Source organism: Ziziphus jujuba, chromosome 9 (assembly GCF_031755915.1).
Source record: "Ziziphus jujuba cultivar Dongzao chromosome 9, ASM3175591v1".
NCBI classification, from domain to species: Eukaryota; Viridiplantae; Streptophyta; class Magnoliopsida; order Rosales; family Rhamnaceae; genus Ziziphus; species Ziziphus jujuba.
The window spans coordinates 22,506,849-22,526,891 of record NC_083387.1 but is presented as its reverse complement, the minus strand read 5'-3'; the positions used below and the strand labels follow the sequence as shown (position 1 = coordinate 22,526,891).

At 31.5% G+C, this 20,043-nt stretch overlaps 3 protein-coding genes across 3 annotated transcripts; 1 reads left to right on the top strand and 2 right to left on the bottom strand.

Annotated features, from left to right (window-relative positions):
• The first annotated feature begins 4,586 nt into the window (after window positions 1-4,586).
• LOC107427287 (uncharacterized) lies at window positions 4,587-7,901 on the top strand. The gene is made up of 5 exons (XM_016037669.4): window positions 4,587-4,787; window positions 4,898-4,994; window positions 5,445-5,523; window positions 5,621-5,702; window positions 7,463-7,901. The coding sequence occupies exons 1-5, from the start codon at window positions 4,755-4,757 to the stop codon at window positions 7,601-7,603; spliced, it is 432 nt and encodes a 143-aa protein (XP_015893155.1). The 5' UTR covers window positions 4,587-4,754; the 3' UTR covers window positions 7,604-7,901.
• Window positions 7,902-8,878: 977 nt separating this feature from the next.
• On the bottom strand, window positions 8,879-13,047 carry LOC107427280 (probable 26S proteasome non-ATPase regulatory subunit 3). Its single transcript, XM_048481491.2, has 9 exons — window positions 12,889-13,047; window positions 12,692-12,791; window positions 12,312-12,502; window positions 11,450-11,587; window positions 11,216-11,352; window positions 10,997-11,051; window positions 10,812-10,922; window positions 9,985-10,224; window positions 8,879-9,654 (listed from the first exon to the last, which is right to left on the bottom strand). The coding sequence occupies exons 2-9, from the start codon at window positions 12,768-12,770 to the stop codon at window positions 9,142-9,144; spliced, it is 1,464 nt and encodes a 487-aa protein (XP_048337448.1). The 5' UTR covers window positions 12,771-12,791; window positions 12,889-13,047; the 3' UTR covers window positions 8,879-9,141.
• A 1,471-nt stretch (window positions 13,048-14,518) lies between these two features.
• LOC132799556 (monooxygenase 2-like) lies at window positions 14,519-16,930 on the bottom strand. The gene is made up of 6 exons (XM_060811681.1): window positions 16,857-16,930; window positions 16,596-16,742; window positions 16,136-16,204; window positions 15,883-16,048; window positions 15,523-15,751; window positions 14,519-15,017 (listed from the first exon to the last, which is right to left on the bottom strand). The coding sequence occupies exons 1-6, from the start codon at window positions 16,928-16,930 to the stop codon at window positions 14,587-14,589; spliced, it is 1,116 nt and encodes a 371-aa protein (XP_060667664.1). The 3' UTR covers window positions 14,519-14,586.
• Window positions 16,931-20,043: the final 3,113 nt, after the last annotated feature.

Below are 20,043 nucleotides of genomic sequence, written 5' to 3'. Positions count from 1 at the left end.
AAGTTAGATGAGTAGACCAGAAATTGGGTAAATTGTTTGTGGGAATAACAAGAAGAAAATACACACAGAGAAACAAAAAAATTTTAAAAAAAATTGATATTTTGCCTTTTGTTTTGGCTAAATTTGCTTTTTTCTTTCTACCCTTTTTTTTTACTTAGGATATTTTTACATTGAAAGCAAAGAAATGAATTTTGTGCTTTCTTGGCTCATGGGAGACTCACAAAAGGAGTCATTTAAGGACAAGGTAGCCTTTTTCATCAAGGGAGCATATACAGGACCTCAAGCTAAATCTATTAATTAAATAAAAATAAAAAAACTCAAGTTATATCTATATATATATATATATAATTATACAATCAGGTTTAAAAATATTTCTAATATTAAAATTTCATTTTTAAATTTTTAGATCGTATAAATAATCAAAATTTAAAATTATATTTATTAATAATTAAATTCTAATAAGATTTTTATAAATAAAGTTTTAGTATTTCACTAAATTTATATTTTTTTAAATTTTAATTTTAATTTTTATTGTGATCCAAAAGTTAATAAAAAAATATTTGATATTAAAAATATCATATCATCATAATATAAATCTAATTGTATTATATATACAGTTATTGTCACCACTAGCAAATAAGTAAGCTTAGGCATATAAATTATTCATTAATCATTGCATATTTGCAATAAATAGATGTTTTTTTGTTAACCCTATGTCCAATTTTCTTCTTTCTTTTTTTTTTCTTTTTTTTCTTTTTTTTTTAAGGTAAGGGTATCTTTTGTCAAAACAAGCATTGTCTTCAATGTCTTTTCATGGACGGTATGAAATTCCATAAAAAGCATAAAATTTGAATTTGAATCCTCCAATTCTGGGAAAAAAAAAAAATCATTATCTTCAACTAAGTTTTAAAGTAGAATTATTAAAGGCATTTAACTCTTTTACCAACAATTTGGATATCAATTTGTGTTAATTGTATGAAAATTTGTCTAAAAAGTTAATAACGAGTTGATGGTTACAGTACAATGAATTTTGAAATGAGTTGTCGAATTTGCAAAACAACTCTAATGGAACTTTTTTTTTTTTTTTGTCTTTATTTTGTCATTTTTTGTAAATCATTATGAGTTCTTTTTATTAGGTAATCTATCTCTTACTTTGACTTCTTATTTCGAAAAATATATTAGAATGAAATATTTGGATGTTGGCCCCGCAAAATGGAGAGAACAAGGCTAATAAAGAGCACTTTAGGAACGCTTTAAGAAGTGAATTGGGAAAAACATCAAAACGTTGATTTTACCATTAATTTATTGCATAATATACTAATAATAGTATTATTGTTAGCTAAAAAATGTTATATTAATAAGCAATTGAAACAATACTAAGGTGACATTGCAACAATCGATCTGCACTTTAATGTCTCAAGCAAAAATTAAATAAATTTGTCCATACAACATATGATTTAATTATTATTAATGGTTTATTTGATTTAAGGATAATAACAGGCCAACAACATAATGTAAAAGGACGAACCAATTTTATAATGGTTAAACCTAAGTATATTCTCTTTATTAAATATGCCATGTTAACATCAAGAAATAAAATGCTTATTTTATTTATTTGTGATTTTAGTTGAAATTGTCTCAAATGATTAGTTAGTTAGAAATAAAAGTAAGTAGTCATGTTGTGGTATTTATTTTACATATTTACAATGGAATAGTGCTAAAAGTATTCACCAAATAATTTATCAAATTATGTGGTAAAGATTATGTGTCATTATTTACTAATTAATAAATAAATATATATATATATATATATATATATATATATATATGTATGTATAACAATGAGTAAACTTTTTTAAAAAATAAGTTAATTTAATATCTAGGCCAGTAAAATAATATCACATTATTTTTTCACATTATTTTGTAAATTATTTGATGATTTTTTTTTTTATATCTTTAACATTATTTTTTATATTGATTCAAAAATAAAGATCAGCTGAGCTAAATTAATAAAAAGGGATACATAAATTTACCCTTGAATTATATTGTATTTTTACATTTAGCTCCCTAAACAAAAGAGTATCTCAAATTGTGCCTTAGTTTATATTATTTAGGGTTATAGGTTATATTAGTCATTAAACTATGTTCATAGTTGCTTTATTGATTTTTGATTTTTTTTAAGACATAAACTTCATTTTTTAGTTCTCTTCTTCTTTTTTTTTTTTTTAACCTTTTATTTTATTTTTTAAACTTTATTTTTTTGTGCCCTTTGGTTTTTAATTATTTTTTAATATAATTTTGGGTAGTTATGTGTTTTCCCCCTAAGCTATATATGTTTTGGTATTTTAGTTCCTTATTTTTTTTTTTGACACTTTGATCCCTAAATCAATATATATTACGCAAGAATAATCCTTAAACTTATTTCTATCAATCCCTTGACGATTTTGATCATGTAAATGTCACTTGTGGAAATGGGAAGAAATAGTGGAGGGAAAACATGGCTTTTTCACCTTTGAAAAAAAATAAGAAATTAAAGACTAAAGTGCCAAATCTTGTATAGTTCAAGGGCTAAAGTGACAAATCTTATGTAGTTAAGGGCATATATGATTTAATACTATATTTTTAATAAACTATATTTTTTAAAAAAAAATTGACATAAACTAATTTTTTTTTCCAACGTCATAAGCTAAAATATATAGTTATTATGTAATTATTGGTGCATTATTGGACTTGACTAATACTAGTGCAATTTTAGGTTTTAATTAATTTTGAAAACTTTATACTAACTCTTATATTAACCTTACCATTCCCAAATTCAAGCTCCGCTTGGACTATATATAATAATAATTTGTTGGAAATGTGGAAGCATCTTAACATGTTAAAATTTTAAAAATGAAGATGACACGCCAATTAATGATTTAATACTAAAATTCTAATTTAGCAAATAACAACTTATAATATTTGCCATATTACTAGATGTTTAATATAAGATGGAAGCAATGTTTCAATGGATCAAAAATTTGCATGTATATATATATATATATACACAAAAATTCTACTGGACAATGTGATTTCCTCAACTTATTGCATGACGTTTATATATAATTTACCTTCCCCCAAACACACCTAGGATATTCTGAGCTCTATCATTCATGAGAATAAGACTATATATATGTGTTCTCCAATTTGAGAGAAATCTATTCACACTGATCCAGGACATTGTCATACATGTTACATGTTAATACAATATCTTGCAATATGTTATATAACATTGTCCAGGGCCATCCTGGATAAGTTTCTTTTTGATGAAAGAACATATAAATATATGCATAGTCTCATTCTTGTGGGCGTTAAAGACCATAATCATCCATAATAATTCTTTAAGATTATTTTATTCTCTGTTTTTAAATACAATTGTCTAATTAAAATTAGATGTTTACACTTTTATTTTATTTTATTTCAAACTATATTTACATTTATAGAGACTATAATTAGTTTGATTATTTTATTTAATCAATAGCTTTAACACCCAAAAAAAAAAAAATCTTAATCTAAATTTTTTTTATTTAAGCTAAAGTGTCGTCGTTACTACAAAAATTTCTTATTTCTTATTTTTTATTTTTATTTATTTTATTTTATTTTTTGCTACAAGGTATCATAGTCAAACAATTAATATTCAAAGATAATAAATTATATGACACTCCACTCAAAATTAATAAATCTCGTATTATTGGATTAACAGCTAAAACAAAAAAGGTAATTGGCGCATATAAGCATGAAAATTTTAAATTTGACTTAACTTAAGAAGAATTCTCACCAAATATATATATATATATATATATATAATTTTTTTTTGTGGGGTAAATCTCACAAAAAATATATCAATTCAGGAACTAAAATGCTAAAAAAAAAAAAAAAAATCAAAAGAACCAAAATGACAAAATATGTATAGTTGAAAGAGAAAATTTACAATTACCCTATAATTTTTAATAGTTTTGAAATATGCATTTGCTAAAACAAAGGAACAACATAATTACTAAATCAAACAACCTACAAAAAAATTTATATATTGTATCAAATACACTCTACACGTCTCAAAATTGTTAAAAATAAAAAAAGAAAATAGTTTAAGGATTGAAAACTAAAGTTTTTAAAAATTTAAAGTGCCCAAAAAAAAAAAAATTTCAGGAACCAAAATACAATTATAAATATAATTCAGACACTGAATAACAATAAAAGTAAATTCTACAATGCATTTAACGTCCATCCATTGAAATGAAATGATTTAACTGGAAAGTAATGGTTTTCGATAGAAAAATGTGAAAGGTTTTTTAAAGGTTAAAACATAAAACTACAAGAAACAGCATCAAGTTCAGGGAATTAAATTATTTATCCAAAACAAACAAAAAAAAAAGTTCAGGGAATTAAATCAAATGGGAAATCGGACTAATTTTCAGAAAACTAATGGTAAGTCTTGGGAATTGCCAAAACATGAGGGGTTGAAAGTTAAAAAATTCCGGTTTTTGTCCAACCCCACACACACACACACACACGCTGTGACAGAGTGGGACGGACCGTCCAGTTGGAATAGGCAGGTACAACCGGTTCACAGCGTGACATTTTTCCACCCTAAAACCACAGCATTTGCAGAAGCGCTCTCTCTCGCTCTCCGAGTAGTGGAGCTAGCAAAGGTACAAAATAATAATAATAAAAAATTAAAAAATATAAAAAATAAAAAAGCGAAGCCGGAGAAAATGATCGTCTGCGTCGCCGTCGTCGGCCACCAGGTATGCTCTCATCCCTTATAGTACGTAATTATAACCATCTTTTTTTTTTTTAAAAATTTTTAATATTTGTTTTTAGTGAATTTTGTGTGGAAAATTTTGGTGTCGAGCAGAACAATCCATTGTACATACAGAGTTTCACGGATGCCGATGACGCACTCAAGCTCCACCACATCGTCCACTGCTCCCTCGACGTTATCGACGAGAAAGGTAATCTCTTTCTCTCTCTTTCTGTATTCTTTTTGTTATATGGATCATTTGAATGAACTGGTTTAGATTTGGATCTGGGATTCTTGATTATTGTTTTATTTATGAAATGCGTCTTTTTTTTTTTTGGGTTGTGGAAAGGTTTTTGCTTTAGAATTTGAGGTTTGGATCAGATTCGTGGTCATCAAAGTTGATTTCAATCTGTACTACTTGAAGTTCTGGGATTTCTTAATTTGTCCACAGTTTGGAGTTGTTTTATGTCGGAAATTGCTCTGTTTGGAGGCACCCCATTTATTTGTTCAATTGCGAATTTTTTTGGGATGTGTAGTTTCGAAATCCTATCTATTCTTTATTTTTGGACGAGATTCAAAATAGCATCTTGAAAGTTATAAATTTGTATGTTTCAGCAGACCATTTAGGTTTCATGTCTGATTTAACTGTTTCTGAATGTAGTGAACAACCCGAAAAAATCCGGACCAACACTGAATGAGACTTTTCTGGGTCTACTTTATCCAACTGAAAATTACAAAGTGTGAGTTGTTATTTAATTTTTCTACTTCTTTATGAATAAAGATCTGTTTATTACAAACATGTCGTGGTCCTGCTTTCTTATGCTTTTGTGTATGTAGGTACGGCTATTTGACCAATACAAAGGTGAAGTTCATCTTGGTAACAACAGATCTAGATGTCAAGGATGCGGATGTCAGAAATGTAAGTTCCACTTTAGATTGTATATGTTCGATGCCAAAGTACTCATTTGCAGAAACGGCTTAGTTGTAGTGTTAGTTTTTGCAGTCATAGAATGTATTTTTCACCAAATTCATGACAAGTTATCCTGAGTTATTTAATCGAATGATGGAAGTAACATGTTCCAGAAAAGTCTATCTTTCGTAGCTGATGATTTAGAATAATTTCTTCACATCTAATTTTATTGTATCATACATCTTTTGATCTTGTATTTAGTCTGGTCCAGTGTGGTGAAATAAAATAATTTGTGTCATTTTACTATATAACTTCGCATAGCTTTAGATTCAGTCAAAGCACCTAGGGATCGGCTATTATTATTGATGGCACAAGAAATGATATTGTAACCAGTCAAGTTTGAGAATGCCACCCCAGTAGCAATGCGCAACCAGTCATTATTGCCGAATAAGCATCAACTAAATGAATAGAAATATCTAATGTGTTAGACTCCTCCATACCAAATGAAACCCTCACGTTGATTACCTTCTCTCATGATCCTTGTGCGTTGTAGGAAATAGTCACTTTAACCTTTTCTGCTCAAATGAGAAAAAACCTACTATAATCATGACTCTCTTGTGTTTAGGTGCATATAAGATTCATATGATTATGTGTAGTTGGTCTTGATGGATTGGAAGAGCATGTTTAGTTCATGCTTAGTAATTAGTTATTAAATACAATTATATGGTAATGATTCCATTTTCTATATTAATCATCTCTTGACTTAGTTTTGTAATTTATATTCTATAATTAAATTGAGATGATAAATTGCTTGTTTCATTGTCATTCTCTATTACAAAGAGATAGCAGATAGCATAGTGTCACGTGCCTATCTTTCCGACGTTCCTCTGCGACACTTAGTACCTTCCTTGCTAAGTCAGCCTTGCCCACAATCTAACACAATGCGGAAGCTAGAAGTAGTAAAGTAAGAAGTAGTAGAGCTTTAGAGAGGATGAGAGAATGTGGAGAATGCTTGCTTTACTAGAATGCTTGATTTCATGGATAGATGTTTACAAATGAGAGGCCAACCCCTTTATATAGAGGGCTTGGCACGTATTACGAGGATACAAGGTTCTAGAATTTGTACACATGGCATAAATCCATATAAGGTTCTAGATTATTCTATAGACTATTCTAGAAAGATTACTAACTACATTGGTCTAGGTTATTCTAGGATCTTCTAGAACCTTCCAGACTTGTCTTGAATTCTCATGACTTGTCTTGAATTCTCATGAACTTTCATGAATTCTCATGGAGAGTATAGAACCTTCCGGCTAAGCCTCAAGGATTCCACCCATTTTGCACGGAATGTGACAATAGGCATTTATAAACTTTATTTTGTCATTAAGTAATGTATAATTTAGATCTGTATTTTAAAGATGCTAGAACTTGTTTGGAATGCGCCACCAATCAATGCAGGTTTATATGGTCCTACCTTTATCTCCCCTTTTATTTATCAGTCCCCTGGTTAACTGAAGCCCAGAACAATTACACTAGCAAAAGATTAAGCCTTGCACAAATCGAAACATCCTTTTGTAAATGAGCTTTCAGTTTCTAACAGTATCTTCATGTATTTGATAAGATTAGTTGCCTGTTTCTATATTTGGATATGAAATATGTGCAGTAAATGTTGCTGCTGCTTTCTTATGTTCCTATAGTTGTATGCGTAAGTAAATGCAAAAAAATTTTGTCATATGACCTGACTTGTTCTTCCATTTCTTCTGGCACAGTATTTCCGGAGTTTTCATGCTGCTTATGTAGATGCTGTTTCAAACCCATTCCATGTTCCAGGTAAAAAGATAACCTCTAAAACTTTTGCAGAAAGGGTGACCAACATTGTTAAGTCATTTGGGTTCAGTTCAGCTGCTTGAATGATGTCAGAGTGGAATTAGATTTTTAGTTTTCCTTGATGAAATTGGTGGAAATATCTTTTTTGGTCTCACCTGGGAATTGAAGTTGTAGTTGGAGACTGGCATCAGTTTTCTAACTCAAGAAGCATTACAATAGGGTATTGTATGACTTGAAGTTGTACGAAAAATGAAAGCGGGATGTTATGTTTCTTTTTTCATTCCGTATATAAATTACTGTTTATAGTATTTGAGGACTTGTAAAACTTTGGTTTTATTTGTTGGTTAAATGATCCGAGAATTTCAAGAGTATGCTTTCCTATCTGACCGTGCTGGTGTATTGATTTTATGAACTTTTCAAAGGCCCAAAATGTGTAGCTTAAGAAGAAGCAATAAATTTGATAACAAAAGTTCTTTAACTTAAAACAAATGTTCTTCATATATGTAAGATGGTTAATTATAATTTTTTCAGATTGTGATAAAAAATTTGGTCATATTTTGGAGGCTATTGTTTCTGTTTTTTCATTTTAGTCAGAATTACATGAAAACAAGCTACGAAATGCATGTTGTGAATTTTTGTAATTACTTATTCGCAAAATTCGAATTGGAAATAGCGTTAAAAATTAAAAATAATAATAATAATAACAACAATAAAACAATTCCTAATTAGTTTGTCCAGTCCATCCGTATATTGCTTGTATGAAACATTGCAATATGTCCCTGACCAGTCGCATCACAAAGAAAATCTCTCTTCTTTTATTTTATTTTATTTTATTATTATTATTTTTTGGGGGATATAATGAAATTGAGGGTTTTAATGTGTAAGAATTTTGAAGGCAAAATAGAAAGCAAACTGACAGCTTACTTCCATCCTGTCCGTTGCAAGGATGTTAGGTTGAGGTGCCTTTACATGATATCTTCTTCATTACAATTTGATACCAATATTACGGTCACTCTTTTCGGTTCAGGAATTAAACACAATCGTTTGCACAACTTATAATCCAGAGTACCACACTTAGGGCTACTTTATCAGACTTAAGGGCAATGATCCAGTCATCAGCGATAGAATCCCAGTTATGGTTCAAATTTCATACCAATCACCTGAGTTGGGTTGCCCGCAAACGGAAAATTGAGAACCACAAATTTCAACCATTTTGCTTCTTTTTAGTAAGGAATATAGAATTGAAAGGAAATTTAATTAGTAGACAGTATATTTGCGAATATGCCTCTTTACCATTTTGCAAACCATGCAGGAAGAGCGGAAGAATTAAAATGGTAAACAAATAAAACTCAAATATCTGGAGAAAATGGATTATATTCAGTATCTTGGCCATTTAAAAAGGAATGTTTGAGGGAAAGGAAACAGCCTCTGAATATGATTCAAAACAGTAAAGAAGCAGTGGCTCTGAATAGTAACAATAAAGATATAACATAACATTAATTCAAGCAAGCAGGATTATAAGTCAATTAGAGCAAGAAAGCTGAATAATTCTTCCTCATGGATTCCGAAGATAGATGCACAACTGGCTGAAGCACTGTTGCGTCTCTTGCAAATTACAGAATCAAAAATCATCATCATCCTCCTCGGCTATGTGTTTTGCGAGCTCTTGCTCCTGTTGTTGTCTCTCTCTCCTTTTCTCAGCACTTTCTTTCTCCTTGTGGGAGTTTGGTGGAAACCTAAGTGCACGCACTGCCTCGTTATGCAAATTGAGGCAAAAAGCAATCCTTGTGTCAAATGCAGTTTGAGGCTCATTTGTGGAGTAGATATCCCCAGTTTCCTTTGATACCATCCATCCGTTTGCATGATCCAGTGTTGCATCAATTGCACCATCTCGGATTGCCTTGGACACGATACTCTCAGCATCAGCAATAGGATTGGCAGAGTCTAGTCTCAACTTTTTGGCCACATCGGCCAAAGAAATGCGTGAATATGAGATACTAATATTACGTAACCCGGTCCTTATAACGTTATGGCGCAACCTAACAATCAAATTATGGGTTCGGTCTGAATTGAAAGTATCGGAGAACTTTTCAGCAACACTTCTAAAAAGCTCCAAATCACCAATTCGCACAGCCTGAATTTATTTAAAAAAAAAAAAAAAAAAAAAACCACAAAAAAATAAAAGAGTTAAAAATCAAAATCAGCAGCATAACTTAGGGTCCCAACTTGTGATATAATATCCCCAAGAAACCATCTTTCAGCAAAAACCAATCCAGGCCTAAACTAGTGAATTGTGAAATCTACATTCTTACCACCCCCACTTTAATTAAGAAAAGATATATATAATATATATATATATATATATACATATTCAGAAGTAGGCAATCAATCTGTCATTTCTTAAAGCATGTTCTTACTGGAAGTATAGAACTTAAAGGCTCGAGTTTGATAAACCAAGACTTACATTTGTTAGTTCAAAATAAGGCCTCAAAGCCTTCTCCATGCCCTTTTGCATAAAAACTGTCCTCTCAGGAATTTCTCCTAACAATAAGCGGACAATTACTGCCCACTTATTGCACTGAACACGGAAACCAAGGGCTGCAACAGGAGCTTTCCTAGCAGCTTGCAGGAGGGATTCTTTTGCATCTGTGTACTCCAACTGAATTGTCCTGATCTTTCCTAAATAAAAGAGGTACCGACAAAACTGCAGAGAAAATAAATTGGCATCAGAACATTCATCATGCAGTTAAAGCTTTCTGCATAAAAGCCAAGGCAGACCTCTCATTACCATTATCCAACAACGCTCAGATATCAGACCATGGTAACTGATGAAATAAATTATTTTCTTTTGTTATCATGTGGAGGTTTTCTACGGCAAGGTTTTTGTTTCATGCTTATATGATATTTGTATTGCTAAAGATTCTCAACTTACATATGAACAACATCAAGTTCAATCCATTGGTACAAGACCATAGATTGCAGCATACTAACAATAGATTAATGATTACTTTTATTAGTATTAAGCATAAGATAAACAGAAAGAGAAGAAAGAAAAAGGAAAAAAAATGCCAGACATAGATTGGTAGATCTCTAGAAAACGTGTCATATTACCTATATTATATCATGGCTATCTATGATATGCTAGAATATTCAGAACAATTAAACATTTAAAGACACAAGGATACAAGTTAAGTATTTTAATGAACAATGGATCATATACCCATAATCACATGTACTTTGTTCTTCGAAAAAAGAACAGCATGCAGATAAAACTATAGAATAAAAACTAACCTGCTGGTTAGAGTGGGCTTCAAATCGAGGTGCCTTGGACCTCAACTTCTCTGCCTGATCATACAGATTGTAATGAAGGTAGTTTCGCAGTAACAAGTTGAGAAGTGTCTCCTGCATCACATTGTTATCCATGCATAAGATTACCAACATTAGAAATTTATTGGTTGAGTGGTTGAAGATTTTACCTGACCCAGTTCATCATGGCGCAATGTTGCGATACGGTGAAGGGCAAGGAGGTTTCTGTTAATAAATAAATGAATGATTAGTCAAAAAATGTCACATGCTCATCTTATTACCTTATTTTGTGTGGTATATACACATGCATAATCATAGAACATAGGAATTACATGTCAAACAAAGAAAGACAAACAGGTAAAACTAAATTGAGACGAAAAACAACTAACCCTCTAATTTCAGCAAGATCACCAGTAAGCTCATAGCTAAGGGAGTAATAAAAATAGAGTCTGGATGCCAGAACATCAACAGTTCTCCTATTCAGGTTCTTCAGTCGAGCAATGCTTGCTGAGGCACAAGCTTTTGCCTGAAGACAGCCACATTATGATATTTAACAAAAGCCCAGTAGTGAAAACAATAACAATAGCAAGAGAAAAGACCCATAAACAATTATAATTTCTGACCTCATTGTATCGTTTCTGATCAATAAGAAATATTAGCACAAGCAAGTAGCAGTAAATCTCTAGCTCTGGCAAGGAATGCTTTGTGGAAGTTTGAGTTGCAGAGGTTGCAGTATCAACATCCATGTCTTGATCATCTTCCTGTAACCCGTGTTTCAAAAGATAAAGCACTCGAAATTATAATCAAATGTGGTGCTCAAGGGTAAAATAGCAATATTCATGAAACAGACATGAGACATTAATTTATAAATACTCAATTTCATGATTAGGCTTTTACATAGGTCACTATGAATCATAAACAACGAATATCTTGTCATATAAGAGAACGATGTTATAAGACACTCGATATTTCCAATATCGAGTAAAGCAGCAGATCCATAACTTAACATACAAAGAACTTCACTGCTTCAAACTTCCATTCGCAAAAAATTTCACTCTTTGTTTTCTTAACTTATTGAAGTAAAATAAACAAGCAAACACTAAGATGGAGATAGCTTCTAAAGAGGTTGGATAATACAACAAATTTTTATAGTCTTATCAAATATATAATATGACAAAGAGCTCAATCATTCAAATGTTATTGAGAATAACGGACACATTGGTAGGCATTCAGTTCCACTCCATTATTCCTAAGCTATGCAACTCATCAAGAACCAATTAACGAACGTCTTCATGACACCCAACCGACCCCAAGAAACCAAACCCAGCTCGTTAAAATAAGTTAGCAATGTGCTAATCCACAAAAAACTAAAAATTAAAAAAAAGAAAAGAAAAGAAAAGAAAAAGCACAAGATGCTACATAATCAAACAATCAAAGAACTAAGCAAAATAGAAATCCCAAATTCTAGAGGGGTTCGAGTACTACCTTGGGAAGATAGGACGATAAACGACTGTGGACGTCGGATCCAGGAGCAAGAGCGAAATTAAGGAATGAGGAAAGCACAGAAGCCTTAAGCTTCCGCCTCAACGCCATGGTTAGGCGAACGACGCGCACAATTCGTCGGACCTCCCGGGCATAAGCACCGGTCTCAATTAGCGACGCAATCTCCTTCAAATCTAAATACAAAATAAGAAAGACAAACACATAAATTCTACTCAGCCCACTAGAAATCCCAAAAAAAATCCGAGACAAAAATCTCACAAATCTGGGTCAAAATTCAAAACACCCAATTTCACCAAAAGCAACAGAAATCAAATTAGGGTTCACAAAGCACAATGAACAAGGGATACGTAAAGAATTCTTACGTTGGAAAGTTGAAGGAGAAGCTGAAGCAACGGAATTGGAAGGAGCTTGTAGCTCTTTCATCTCTACGTCTTGGGTCATTTTGCAAAAGAAACTGTGTTCCTGCCCACAGGATTCACACAAAACAAAAAACAAAATCAAAATAACCTATACAACACTGAAATCGAATCGAGTCGAAAACTTAGGGTTCGAATTTTACCTTTTAAATGTAGTAGAAGAACGAACTCGTATTAGATCGGAGAAGAAAGCTAGGGTTGCCAAATTTCTTTTCCTGCAAGTTTTCCAGCAAGGTAATATAGAGAGAGATAAAAGAGAGAGAGTGTGTGTGTAGTGTGAAGAAAGAAATACTCCACCCAAGCGATTTAATAGTGAAACAAACGGCGTCGTTGTTTCCTAATTTGATTAAACTTTAAAAAACCCGGCTCTTCCCCCAAAAAAACAAATATATATATATATATATATATATTGCAAATGCAAATACATTTTCCAGTAATTTTTTTCTCTTCAAAAAAATAATAATTTATTATTTCAACTACTACTAATTAATAAACGCTTTTTTGATCATATCGTACGGTTAATAGTGAAGAAATTAGTTATAATCAATTCATGTTAATTGTTATTTTTTTAAGACTTATATGTAATTATGTTAATCTGTGTTTTCTAATTGAGGATTAATTTATCTTAAATAAAATATTTAAAATTATTCTTTTTAGAAAATTTGAAAATGACTCATTTCTGAGGAGCCACTTACTTTAGAGTTTACACCCTATTTTTGTATTTTGTAAGCGTTAAAAGTTTTTTTATTATTTTATTTTGTTTATAAGATTCTCAATTTCCACTTTTTAAAAAGTACCTAAACACAAAAAAATTTACTTTATCATAGATTTCCAAGATTTGTACTAAGTTTGACACTTCCTAACAGCATCTAATGAGAACTGATAAAACATTGCCATATTAATTGTATATGCACAATTGGTAATAAGTTGGTAGCCACAATATTACTCATTGCAAATTATATTTCTTTGAAAAAACCAAATTAATATGTTTATTTATTTTTGTAATTTTTTAAAATTACGTCGCAATCTTTTTTCATATAACATACCATTTTGTCAAATAATTTTTAATTGTTTATCGAGATTTACATGACCATGTCAGAATTCTTAATGAAGGGGGGAAAGATTTTATTTTATTTTTCTTTCTATTTCATATATTCTTTTCTTCAAATTCAGATTATTGTAAAAAAAAAAAAAAAAAAAGCAGCATATATTATCACCAAATTATTCATGCAGGAATACTATATTATATATCCTAATACCAAGTATAGACAACACGGCAAGGATCGATCGAAGCACTTTTCAAAAGTAACTGGATCGTTCAAATCCATAATCACAATTATGTATGTTAATATAATTTTTTTGGTCGAAAAATTATGTTTGTTAATATATATATAATTATATCATGTTCTCCTTTCCTTAATTATAAAGTAAAATAGCAAAATACATGCATGCATATCCATAATAATTCAATAATTATTGATTATCCACTAATATTGCTTTCCATTTTTTTAAAAAAATTCAAACAATATTTAGAAACAAAATTCAATAATATTAAAAAAAACATTATTCAATAATAAAAATATTAATAACACATTTTTAATCGAAGTTTAATAACGTATAGGAATATACATCTCATTAGGTCTATTATGAGAAGGGTCATTTTATTACAAAATATAATAATTTGCACATACAAAAAATTTAACCAAAAATCATGTTGGTAGCATCTAAGGATTAATAAGGATTTTCCCACAATCGAAATCAGCCTTGTTCAATAGCCAACCAGCCATGATTGGGGCAAAAAATTTGTCCCTCAAGAAGCTAATGATTTTCCCATTACTCTCCTATATAAAACCCACAACATTAGCTGTAGCAATGAGATCAAAGCTCCTCCATCTCCTCTCGTTGGCATACTTCTTCAAACCCATTTCAATCTTCTTGTATTCTTCTTTTGTTTCTATACCACTTTTTTGCTTGATTTCCATTAGGGCTTCACCAAGACACCTTGCTAAAACAGGACCATCTTCCAAAGCAGAACAACCCCCTTGGCCAATATCGGGGGTCATTGGGTGGAGTGCATCACCAGCTACACAAACATTGCCTTTACTTATGTTTCCCCATAGAAGCTCCCAAGGATTCCTATATCTTAATGGAGATGATAAAAATGCATCCAATTCTGTGTTCTCAATTACTGCTCTTACTTGTTCTGGCATCACTCCAAGCTTGCTCATCACATATTGCCTCATTAGCTCTGGCTTGTCTTCTAACTCTTTTTCTACAAGACAAGAAGAGCAGTGAACACCAGAAGAAAAGAGAGAATTTTATGCATGACTTTGTTGAAGAATGAGCCGACGACTTATAGGCAGTGGCTTGGTTAAGGGATCCCACCGGAGCCGTAGCAAAAGCCATTTTTGTTTGCTTATAGCTCGTTTGGTAAAAAATATGTTGATGATTTTCTGTTTCTATTTTTTATTTGAGAGATCAAGCATACATGAATGATAAATGAGTGCTACGATAAACAGTTTGAAATGGTTTTCAATTTGGTGTTTCTGGTTTTTATTTTTTCTTAATCTTGTAGTTACTTTCTTTTAGTTAGGTAAAAAGCCTAACTATTATTTAAAAGCACAGCCAATTATATATGACTAAAGCAAAACCTTTAAGAAAAAAATTTTAAAACCAAAAACTAAAAGCATAAACTGAAAACATAAACATTGAAGAAAAAGTCTCTTTTCTGAAGCAAGAACGCAAGATGATAATATATTATAGGATGAAGCGCTTACCTTTGGTAGAAGGCGACCAAGTGAAAGCCCAATAAATGGATTTATCATCACAAGGCATGGCACTACATCTAACACCCTGTCCAAAGAACTGCATGAACAATGGTTCAAACCCATGTTTGGTGTTGAAATTCGTACTGCCTCTGATGGCAGATCTCCTGGTAAAGGCAGGCTTCTTGAATCCCAACCATTTTGCAACCACCGAGTTCACACCATCATAACCAATCAACACCTTTCATTCGCAGCACTTAAGGATTAGATTCAAAAGCACAAAGTTGAAGCAAAACACATATCAATCAATTGGTTGAACACCCATCAAACAGGATCTACAATTAAATTAAGTCCCCCACATTTGGATTCTACCTTGGTTTTTATGATATTTCCATCAGCAAGATGAATAAGCTTGATGTAGCCTGATTCCTCAATTGAAACCACCTTGGAGGAGCATCTAATGGTGCCATTAGGAAGTTCGTTGGCAAGGCCTTCCAATAATAACTTCCTTTTCAAGCATCGAACTTCGTGCTCTCCACTGGACATTATTAAACACCCAGTTTTAGCAGAGTTTTCATCCAGTTCAGCTTACTACTAAGGCACTGTGATTACAGTTTAAACTTACTGTTTCCCTTTGGCAACAAATGACATTTTTAATGTTTGGAGCCCTGAAATTGTAGAGGAAGTCATGTTCCTATAAATTCAGAAATGCCACAGTCAATTTTGAATAAGATTACAGGAAGCGACAACAATGTATTTTATGGAAAAAACAAGAAAAATAAATGAACAAAGTTGTAGCTTGCAGATTACAAATGCATGGCTATAAGTATTAGACTAGACATTTTCAGCATAAATTTGATCAATTTAAGTGACTACCAAAAAATACTTCGAAAGTACTGAGTTGCTTTTCTTTTCTACCTAGAACCATTGAAGAAATGAAACAAAAACCAGTGAACTTTTTCAATGACAAAGAAGCATCTCAGAGACGTAAGGAATCAAATAAATAACATGAACTTGACAAAGCTAAATGTTCTTTGACCAAAAAAGGAAGAACTAAAAGAAGTTAAAATGTAAGTGACGATTACCCACGAAGCAGCTCATGTTGTTGGCGAAGGGAGTCACCAATTCCAACAGCATCCAATGCCTTCCAGGCATTTGTCCATGTTAGCAATGCAAATCCTGTTATCCTCAGACTATCCGAAGATTCCAACACTAAGCTTCTGATACCCTGCCTGCAAAATTATGCTCGTACATTTCTTACCATGTCAGCCCATTATAAACTAAGAGATTGTTCTTAGGAAAAGCAAATAAATATCAAAATAAAAGATATAAAGCAAGGTGAGAACCTGTGAAGTCCCAAGCATGTTGTGAGGCCAGCAATTCCAGCTCCCACAATTACAACATCTTCAATTACTTCCATGGCCTTATAAATTGATTTTCAATTCCTCTTAGTTACAAGATGTTTGAGGGCACAAATAGTTTTGGAGGGCCAGTGAAATGTATAGATCATATAATATATGTACATATATATATATATATATATATAATACAGGGTGGGAGATGTAATAAGAAGCGGAGAGTAATTAGAGCATGTGAGTTTTGAATAATGGGAGACACTTTTTTGGACTTGTGATTATCAAGTTTTAACCACAAACAATGTGGGCTGTGGAATAAATAGCAGCATGGTACCAGATGGATTGTGATGATATGTAGCATTTCTATAAATTTAGGAAAACCGATAAGAATGCTTTACAAGAAATTGAAACACCAGCTTCATCAAATTTATCTCATCATCCAATTATATTAACACACCTTATGTAATGTAACAACGTTACATATCTTTGTTAATGTCTGTGTATATAAATATATATATTAAAAAAGAAAAAACATGTATTCGAATTATGATATATACCATATATGAAAAAAATTCATTACATTAGCAAAGTTGATAATGAAGCGGACTATTTCTTCACTCCTGAGAAAAATATTGAAAAACCTGCTTATCTTTACAAGATCAGCAACCCAACCAAAAATACTATTTATTTATTTATAATAAATAACGAAGCATTCGGTAGCAGTCTTATTTTATTTATTGTTTTTTTTTTATAAAAAATACTGAAATATACAGTAATAGTCCAATCAAATAATCGCTTCGGCTTTGCCCCATCCTCTCTAAGTAAACAGTTCAATTGATAAATTATTATCTAGTTTTATATATGACAAGACAAAATTTTGACCCATCAAAAGTTCATTAATCAATATGTCTTTTTAGTTCGCATTTCCTTTTATTAAAGTAATCGTTATTTCTATAAATTCAAACTACCTGCAATGGGGAAAAAAAAAAAAGAAAACAAGAAAAATCAAAATTGAGTTCCTTCATTCGGGTAATTTAACACACGCCTCTTTACTTATTATTCAGATGACTACATATAATTTCAAACTAGGATAGGAAATTTTAAGGAGAATTTGGCCCAATGCCCCCGTAGGGATGAGCTTCACGATTTTTATCCCTTCATTTTCTATCTTTTTTTTTTTTTTCTACCCTTCAATATCTATTTTAACCTTAAAACAAAAAAAATAACTTACATATCCTTTTATATTTTAAACAAAACAAAAATCTACTTTTTCTAAACAAACTTGTTTTTACACGAATATACATAAATACAAAAAACCAAATTTGTCGTGGAAAAGCCAAACAAAAGTTCATCTCATCTCAGCACTGTCCGAGGTAATTGTTTGAATATTTTTGTTTATTTGTTGCTGTGGGACCGGTGTGAGTTTGTTTTTGTGTGGATTTTTAGCCTTGCCGTGATCGGTGTGGATTTGTTTTTATGTTTATTTGTTGCCTTGCCGTGGACTCGTGTGCGTTTTTATTTTTTATTTTTGTGTTTATTTGTTGCCTTACCGTTAAATACTTACAAATTTAGTACAATGTGAGACATTGAAACTTGTGATTTGTGTTTAGAACCGATTAAAAATGTAGAATTTTTGAACATTTAGATTTTTGTATGGAAGTGATTATAACCTAGGTTTTAGGATAGATTGATATTGGTTATTAGTAGGAAATGAAAAGAGGAAAAAAATGCCTTGAACGGTGGCCGGAGGTGGGAGAAACAACCGGGTCAAGAATCGGATCGGGATCGGTTCAGGCGGGTTCGGGTCAACCCGGACAAAGGTTGAAGATGGATCGAACGACATGTCGTCTGGGATGAACGACACCCAGACGACAAGTCGTTTTTAATTTTTTTGGGTTCCATCGACATCCCTGAGCATGGAAACTAAACAAAGGATGAAGGCAAGGAAATCAATGAATTTGATGAAGAATAATGTTAGTTTGTAATAAAAATACATAATATATGTATATATATATATTTGTTACAACTTAGGGATATAAGGATTTTTACCCTGATCGAAGTTTAAATCCTTAAGCTAAAGATGTTATCTCACTCGTGCATGATACTCAAACTTTGTCTAGAAAACTGCTTTTGTGGGTTGAAAAGAAGAATTTTTTTAAGAACGTACTTGACCCTTAGGAAACTAATTATATTTTTTTTTTTGGATTTGTATATAGATAAATCCTTGACCCTAAACTAATTATACAGATAAAATAAATATAAAGTGAATGATTTGTATAGCATATATAGGTGTCGGTAGGTCTGAGCTTTTATAACCAAATCAGGTTAAACACAAGCAGTATGGGGAAGACATGTAGCTACATTAGTTGACATACTCATATAGAAGTGGTGGACATGTTGCAGTCCAGCTTAACCTATATGTTTAGATTATAGTCTGCAACTTTCTGTGCACATTTTTTAGACATATATTGTATGGTAAGAAATAATTAAATATAACATGAATATGATATGTATATATACAGTCTAAGGGCTGCTTTTGATTGGCTTATAACAATCTGTCTGTTGCGTAGCTTCTATGTAGTCTTCCACCTCTATACTTCACTTTCTTGTTTTTCTATTTTGGGTGCATTGACTACTTCCTCTCCAGTCATTTCAATATTTCACTCTATCTGCTTCTGCGTGTAGCATCATAATTGGCCACAATTGTCGGTTGCTCTATTAAAACCCCACTTTAGACTACAGTTGCATTAGAAATCTTAGTTGCTTTTCAGACCTTCTTTTTTCTTTTAAGTTTTTTCTTCTTCCTTTTTGCTAGGGTAATTCATTACTAAAAATCAGTACTTGGAGATAAGAGAAAAATACTTTATGATTAATTAGAATTGAAGTTGAGAATTCCAGAGTTAGTACTTTCTAAAGGTATATATATATATAGAGAGAGAGGGAGAGAGAGAGAGAAGATCGGTGCATAAAATTTTAGGTACATGGTTAGCTAGAGGCAAACACGCAAACACTTTATCCCCAAAAAAGAAAAAAAAATTAAAGAAGAAGAAGAAGATAGAAAGATTTAGAAGTAAACACACTACTATACAGTAAATGTTCAGTAAATGTTTTGTAGATGGCATACACAATATCCTTAGGAAGAGAGCGTATGAAATTGAGGATTGCAGATATTTATATA

Coding starts and splice junctions, on each gene's coding strand:
- LOC107427280 (XM_048481491.2), bottom strand. CDS start 12,770: ATGACCCAAGACGTAGAGATGAAAGAGCTACAAGCTCCTTCCAATTCC. Junction 11,353..11,449: donor ATCAGAAACGATACAATGAG/GTCAGAAATTAT, acceptor GGCTGTCTTCAG/GCAAAAGCTTGTGCCTCAGC. Junction 10,923..10,996: donor GCCATGATGAACTGGGTCAG/GTAAAATCTTCA, acceptor AATGTGATGCAG/GAGACACTTCTCAACTTGTT.
- LOC132799556 (XM_060811681.1), bottom strand. CDS start 16,930: ATGGAAGTAATTGAAGATGTTGTAATTGTGGGAGCTGGAATTGCTGGC. Junction 16,743..16,856: donor ACATGCTTGGGACTTCACAG/GTTCTCACCTTG, acceptor ATAATTTTGCAG/GCAGGGTATCAGAAGCTTAG. Junction 16,205..16,595: donor CAACATGAGCTGCTTCGTGG/GTAATCGTCACT, acceptor CTGAATTTATAG/GAACATGACTTCCTCTACAA.
- LOC107427287 (XM_016037669.4), top strand. CDS start 4,755: ATGATCGTCTGCGTCGCCGTCGTCGGCCACCAG. Junction 4,788..4,897: donor TCGCCGTCGTCGGCCACCAG/GTATGCTCTCAT, acceptor GGTGTCGAGCAG/AACAATCCATTGTACATACA. Junction 4,995..5,444: donor CGACGTTATCGACGAGAAAG/GTAATCTCTTTC, acceptor TTCTGAATGTAG/TGAACAACCCGAAAAAATCC.